The sequence below is a fragment of the Triticum aestivum genome, chromosome 2D (assembly GCF_018294505.1).
Source record: "Triticum aestivum cultivar Chinese Spring chromosome 2D, IWGSC CS RefSeq v2.1, whole genome shotgun sequence".
Taxonomy (NCBI): domain Eukaryota; kingdom Viridiplantae; phylum Streptophyta; class Magnoliopsida; order Poales; family Poaceae; genus Triticum; species Triticum aestivum.
In genome coordinates this window covers 332,359,080-332,366,929 of record NC_057799.1, presented here as the reverse complement: position 1 = coordinate 332,366,929, position 7,850 = coordinate 332,359,080, and the positions used below count along the sequence as shown (strand labels likewise).

General features: G+C 42.7%; 1 protein-coding gene across 1 annotated transcript; it reads left to right on the top strand.

Moving 5' to 3' along the window:
* The first annotated feature begins 2,984 nt into the window (after positions 1 to 2,984).
* On the top strand, positions 2,985 to 3,801 carry LOC123049295 (flowering-promoting factor 1-like protein 4). Its single transcript, XM_044472234.1, has one exon. It carries the CDS (start codon positions 3,099 to 3,101, stop codon positions 3,426 to 3,428), a length of 330 nt encoding a protein of 109 aa, XP_044328169.1. The 5' UTR covers positions 2,985 to 3,098; the 3' UTR covers positions 3,429 to 3,801.
* The last annotated feature ends 4,049 nt before the right edge of the window (positions 3,802 to 7,850 follow it).

The following is a 7,850-nucleotide window of genomic DNA, read 5'->3' as shown; positions in this document are numbered from 1 at the left end:
GGTCCACCGGGTGGGGCCACCTATCCCGGAGGGCCCCGTGGGCTGAAAGTGGAAGGGAACCAGCCCTTAGTGGGCTGGGGCGCCCCCCTTGGGCCTCCCCCCATGCGCCTAGGGTTGGGAACCCTAGGGTGGGGGAGTTCCCCCTTGCCTTGGGGGGCAAGGCAACCCCTTCCCCCCTTTTGGCCGCCGCCCCCCCTTTGGATCTCATCTCCAGGGCCGGCGCCCCCCCAGGGGGCCTATATAAAGGGGGGGAGGGAGGGAAGCAACACACAGCCTTGGGCGCCTCCCTCCTCCCCTGCAACACCTCTCTCTCTCTCGCAGAAGCTCGGCGAAGCCCTGCCGGAGACCCGCTACATCCACCACCACGCCGTCGTGCTGCTGGATCTCCATCAACCTCTCCTTCCCCCTTGCTGGATCAAGAAGGAGGAGACGTCGCTGCACCGTACGTGTGTTGAACGCGGAGGTGCCGTCCGTTCGGCACTCGGTCATCGGTGATTTGGATCACGACGAGTACGACTCCGTCATCCACGTTCATTGGAACGCTTCCGCTCGCGATCTACAAGGGTATGTAGATGCACTCCCTTCCCCTCGTTGCTAGTACACTCCATAGATGCATCTTGGTGAGCGTAGGAAAATTTTAAATTATGCTATGATTCCCAACAGTTAACGGGTTATCGGATCCGAAACCGGACCCAGTAGCTTAACGACGACCAGTTACAGTGGATGCCACGTGTCGGTTACCCTTGACGAAAACACTTCCATGACGCACCATTTATCGTCATGGAAGTGGACACTTACGTGATGATAATTTCGGTAATGTCATGGAATACTTCTACGACAGCACATGTATGACTATCTTGATTCTGTCATAAAATCGTCATGGATATACATGCATGACAGAAAACATGACCTACTGTGACAAACACGTATCATCACGGAAAAGTATTTCTTTGTAGTGAGGATATGGCAGCAGTGGTGGTATATGGGAGCGGTGGTATGATATGGCAGCGGCGATGAAGATGGTGTGGCGGCAGCGTGACAAACTGTGACAGAACTCGAAACTCTAAAGGACTAGACGTTAAGACCAGCAACTAGACATGACGATGCAGCCGCAAATTCAATAAAGCAAATCCTATAAAAGATTATGCAAAGGATAAGATTGGTTCAGATATGATGAACTAACCCTAATTGTTTTTGGCTTTTTCGTGGACTGTAGGTATGAAGAACAGACTCGATCTAAACTATGAAAAACTGGAAAATCTCACCGAGCAACCAGGAAATCTGATACCACCTGGTAGAGGCAAAGGTGTCCCGTCTTTCGATGAGAAGGTGATTATCGTTTCGGAGGAGTAGACTTTGACGATCTGACTACGAATGTGTGAGGACATCGCGCCTTAGCAATCGCTAAACAAACTCCAAGAGGTTATTGACCATGCCAGAGCATGATCAACCTGACCATGAAGGTCTATTTCCTGCAAGCGAATGAAGAACAAGCAAGAAACTAAGATTGCAATCTGGATATTGCGAATATAAGATGAAAGCTTTATTGATCAATTGGGGTTCTGCGATGTCTTGGTCTGGTTGTTGAACACAAACGAAGTACGCGAAGATGTAGCTATGATGAACTTTTAATCTAAACAAAACCCAAAGTCTAAACGACGCCCTAAGGGTTGTATATATGGAGGAGTAGGGGGAATTTCATGAGACCCCTTGTAGGAGGGGTCCGAAACCAAGACTAACTTTGTTTCCCCACACATACGAACTCTAAAATAGCCTATAAATAAGTATTTCAAAATTACATTGGCCTGACCCAATAATAAGGTGACGTAGCACCTATAATAGGCTTTGGACGAAATTTGTGATGTGGCATCTTGTATATTTCATCCAAGCCTTCATGCACCCATTAGGGTGGCTTCAAAGTCCTGAAATCATCATTTAAAACTCGTTACTGTTCCTCTTGCACATGCCATCATCTTCATGCTTGTTCTTGCTCCAATGTTCATCCTTCTTGTTCAAGCTAAGCCCTTCATTTGTAAGCAAAACAAATGTATCCAATTTAGGAAACATCATATTCTCATCAACATTAGAATCATGACCAAGAAATGAAAGTACCTGGTAATTTAATTTGCGTGCGCGAGCTCTAGTAATTGGTCTAGTATGTATAGCAGCAGGGGTTGTGGGTGTAACAATGATATTGATGTCCTCATCAGTTAAGGTATCATTTAATCTTCAACATTATTCCTGAATCATCTATATGCTCGAGGGCGATAGTAGATTAAACTTAGGAATGTTGATAAGTATTAAATTTTTCTATAGTTTTGTATCTTTCATTCTTTAATATCATTAAATATGCATGGTGTTGCATGGACTTGGCATACTTGGTATCGACATGATATTAAATATATACCCTTTATCAAAAGATTAAAAAATAATATGAGAACCGACCTTTGGTTGGATGGCTATAAGTGGAGGTGACGTTCCTGTCGATAGCGAGGTGCCTGTGATGTCAATCTCAAAACTTGTCAGCTCAATCTTTCGAAATTGCTCATAGGTATGATGTGTGTCTATGTGTTACTAGCGGCGAGTGTATGTATATGTTTATGAGGGTCTGTGTCTATACTGTATTTATTAATTTAAAAAACATAGTTATTACAAGGTATATCTCTGCCCTTTTCCATCGTTATTATAGACGGCTTCAATGACCATCTTGCTTTTTCGTGGCCCAGAGGAACACAACAGATCTGGCCATCCATTCTGTGATCCAACGGTTGATTGTCAGTATTCGATTGGAAACTTCCAACTATGTTCTACTTCTATGGTTGGAGGCGCCGTGATTCCCGGGGGCCCACACCACCCCATTCCAAGGACACCACCGCTGAGCTGGCGGGACCCACCTTAGCCGATGCAGGAGCCACACCGTAATAAGCAGTGCACCCACGTCATCCCGGTAGCCTTTGCCCCTATATAAGCTCTGCACCTTCTTCCCACCTCTTTGCACCATCAATCACCATTGCTGATCGATCACCTCTGAAATCGATACATCTTGCAAGCTGTTAGCAAAAGCCTACAAGCTAGTCAAGTCAAGTGAAATAGCTAGCATGACTGGCGTGTGGGTATTCGAGGACGGGATCGTGAGGCGGGCGGACAACGAGGCGCCCGGCCGCGGCGGCGGGAGCGGGGCGCGGCCGGGCAAAGTGCTGGTGCATGTGCCGAGCGGCGAGGTGGTGACCACGTACGACGTCCTGGAGCGGCGGCTGCGGGAGCTAGGGTGGGAGCGCTACCTCAACGACTCGTGCCTGCTCCAGTTCCACCAGCGCTCCACCGTGCACCTCATCTCCGTCCCGCGAGACTTCGCCCGCCTCAAGCTCGTCCACATGTACGACGTCGTCGTCAAGACGCGCAACGTCTTCGAGGTCCGCGACGCGTGAGCTTCCAAGCTTGCCTGTCTGCCCTGGGTAAGATATACTGTAGATACCACGAGGTAGTCTTCGTCTACCTGGCAGGACGGCTGGCCGTCATATATATTACCACCGTACGTATGTAGTATTGTATATGTGTGCGATCGAAATACCACGGTACTACGTGCGCGTGCGTGTGGCTTTTGCTGGTCTGCATGTGTGTAGCTCAATACGCCCGGGGTCGTCTGGTGCTATCTCCAGCCGAATTGTTTGTACATATATATTACTATATTATAGTGTATGGTTTGTGAAGCTTGAGTGATAGATTCAGTGAACCGAATCAATCACTCATGCTCTATAAAATGCAATATAAATAAGAGATTTCCATTAATTAGTTACTTTAGATCTTTCTGTTCAAATTAGGGCTGTCATTCCTGCACTCTACATGGAACAAATATAACCAAATATAGATAAACAGATATGGCTTGCCATGATATTTCAGCCCAGAAATTGTTATGCTCCGCTAAAAATAATATTGTTTTGTACATATATTAGTAATTAGTTATAACTAAGGAAAGTTAAACGAATACATGTCCAAATGCACTCGCTCTTGAGAGTACACCAGAGGTCCAGAGCACCTTAGAAACACCATGGTACGAACCAATCGTGCTTGCGCTATGCAATACAGACTATTGATACTGAACGAGATTAAGCTCGCACCTGTTGTCTGTTGTGCAACTGTGTGCGTGGGTGAACCTTGTTCTACCGTTTGGCTGTGGTGGTTTGATTTATTTATAAAGCAAGGCGAAAGCCTTTTTCGGTAATAGTATTTCCCGAAGAACCCACACTTTCTGTCTTGCCATCCAAATGACATTTACATGTTTTTATGAAAGTTGACCAAAATAAACATACATTTACATAATTCACATAAAGTAGACCACTATTACGGACATGCTCATCTAAGATGGGTAATCACATTTTTTTCCGAAAAGAAGATTAAACATTCCGGCCTCTGCATCTGCAGATGCACACCACCATAATAATATTAAAATTGATACAAAGCAACAAGACAACGTGGCGTATTTGGTAAGCTATCTTAAAATGAATCTAAAGACACAAAGCGATGAGACAACCATAATCAATAAAGATAATATTGCCCCTTTATAGTACGTTTTAGGAGGGGTTGTACCGAAGCGGGACTCTTAGATGGACCACACTGGCTGAGCCTGACAAGCTATGAAAAAACACATACGACTAAGTCACTTTCTGCTGCACCAATCCATCAAGAAGTCAGAGCGAAAAAACAAAAGAAAAAACAATCACACCAACGTCACCACGTCCAGCCTGTTAGCGCAAGAATTTTCATCGTGGATGCCAGATCTAACACAACATGGCTACAACATCAGCATGGAGACAATGCCTTTAATAAGATAGTGACGCAAGTTCTTAGCTATTAGGTCCGACAAACAAAGACTACATGGGTAATCACATCGGTACTGAAGTGAAACCATGCTGGTTCACTTCTTATGACACGATAGTGTGATGTCCGACGGATGTTCCTAGCAATGTCTCAGCGAGCAAATCCGCATGGTTTTTCATTACACAGTTCATGTATTTCTCTATTCCATTGGTTTATTTTTCATGGAATATATAGATAGCATTGGTTATGTGAAATCAGTGATATTATGGATTGATCTTCTAAGCCAGATGCACTTGCATGTAGTGTCATGTATTGCAACTACCTTTACATGATCAATTAATATTGCAACAATATAATAGTAATAATTAATTAATAACTTGCATGTCATCCATAATGATATACCATAGAGAATAATATATCCCCTCTAATGTCATTCATCTTAATTACCGTATGTGTCAGAAAGATAATTCACATCTGAGATGCAAAAAGTATTAGGATATAAGACGGCAGATGACCAGACCATAAATGCGCATCTTAATCTCAGGTGCTCAATTGCAGATTTTTGTGCAGAAAATATTTCCAGTGACAAGATTATTTCTTCCAAATAAAGTAATTCTGGATAGATACAAGTATTTTTATGCATAGACAAAATGTAGGGTATACATGTAACATCATGTTTTATGTTCTAGACTTTTAATTATGTGAATATAGGAAGTGCAACCATGAAAAGAGTGGGGCCGGACCCAGCATGAATGATCAGGTAGATTCATATTTGTAAACGTATTTTGTTAAGTTCAACCTAAAATTTCCCGCCCAAAAAAATTGAACATAAAATGCTATACTAAAATCAAGGTACTGATGTGCTGATAAGACCAACGGTACTTGTTTGGTTGGTTTAGGCAACTGTCCAAACAATGCGATAATTCATCCTGGAGCCCGGGCTCAGAAGCCAGATGCACTTGCATGTAGTGTCATGTATTGCAACTATCTTTACATGATCAATTAATATTGCAACAATATAATAGTAATAATTAATTAATAACTTGCATGTCATCCATAATGATATACCATAGAGAATAATATATCCCCTCTAATGTCAATCATCTTAATTACCGTATGTGTCAGAAAGATAATTCACATCTGAGATGCAAAAAGTATTAGGATATAAGACGGCAGATGACCAGACCATAAATGCGCATCTTAATCTCAGGTGCTCAATTGCAGATTTTTGTGCAGAAAAGATTTCCAGTGACAAGATTATTTCTTCCAAATAAAGTAATTCTGGATAGATACAAGTATTTTTATGCATAGACAAAATGTAGGGTATACATGTAACATCATGTTTTATGTTCTAGACTTTTAATTATGTGAATATAGGAAGTGCAACCATGAAAAGAGTGGGGCCGGACCCAGCATGAATGATCAGGTAGATTCATATTTGTAAACGTATTTTGTTAAGTTCAACCTAAAATTTCCGGCCCAAAAAAATTGAACCTAAAATGCTATACTAAAATCAAGGTACTGATGTGCTGATAAGACCAACGGTACTTGTTTGGTTGGTTTAGGCAACTGTCCAAACAATGCGATAATTCATCCTGGAGCCGCTTATCCACAACAGGCTTCCTACTCATTACATTTGTTGCAGCCATGACTTTAGACGTCATTTTCTTCTTTCCTAAAACGATATCCGCCAATATAACCTAGTATATAAATATCGTTGGGTGTAAGATCAAATGGCAATGACAATTTTATACAAATATTTCTGTATAAAACTTTGAACTAATCTATAACTATTCAGGAAAGTGCAGCAAAAATTACAATGTATATTTCCAAAAAGAATAATAATGTGTAATGGCAGACTTTAAGTGTATGCAGTTGAAGAGATATACGATTGATAGCTACTTCTTAGACTATCTTTCAATCATACAAACAAGGTCACACTCTACAATTGATTGCTTATGTGATATTTTCTTGAAAGTGACATTACAAAATACTCCCTCCGCCCACAAGGTTGTGTGAAATCAGCGATACTTATTTTGAGATGGTGGGACTAACAAATATAATATTTCAGTAAAATATACATTTATTTCAAAATTAGTACTTCATTAGCAACACAATATATTGTCTTAGAGCATCCACATTCGTAAAAGCTGAGAAGACACTAGATATAGGTGAAAGAAATTGCCTAGCATATGGGTGCCAAGGAATGTGATGGTAGCTGGTAATAAGGTCAAAAGTCTTAACACCCAGTAAATTTAGCACAAATTATTCCCCACTGAGTTTGATGAGAAATGTTGGGAATTGAAGGTAATCTTCTTTCAAAAAATTTGTGAACTTGTACAATGATGATGTTTTGTTGCTTGGTCTAAACTTTGGAATTATCATGCTTCTCCACAAGAAAATGGGTGTTGTTTGGATTGAGCGGTTTAGACCCATCTGCTTGCTAAATGTGACACTACTAGGAAAACCCCTATAGGCAACCACTTAATAGTGGTGTGGGTTAACTGTCTGTGCTACTACTACTACTACTTAGTAGTAGCGTGGGTAAAAACAACGCACTACTGATAGAGCATAGTAGCAGCGCGGGCACAACAGGTCAGCACTACTACTAGGTGGTCCCCACCGTGCCCCCGGGACAAGCCATAGTAGTAGCGCGGGGTATAAAACCCGCGCTACTACTAAGTTGATAGTAGTAGCGCGTGTGTGCCACCTCACTCTACTTCTATGGATAGACGGGGCCAGCTGGTGGGCCCTTCTTAGTAGTAGCTTAAGCGCTGGTGCCCGAGGCCGTGCTCCAACTAATGGGCTTAGTAGTAGCGCGACCCCCATGCCTTGCGCTACTACTAAGCGCATCAACCACCTTTATTCCCCCTCCCTCTCCCTCTCCCTCCCCGACCTCTAGCTAGCTCTTTCCTCACACTTACTTTCTTCTCTCTTCCTTCTCCGCTCTTCTCCCTCTCTCCCCTTTGCCCCTCCACCATCTCCATTAATGGCTCCCTTCATCTCTTCCTCACTTGCCCCCTGCTCTCTCT

What these genes read in the sequence shown, in the direction of transcription:
- LOC123049295 (XM_044472234.1), top strand. Translation starts at nt 3,099, where the DNA reads ATGACTGGCGTGTGGGTATTCGAGGACGGGATCGTGAGGCGGGCGGAC.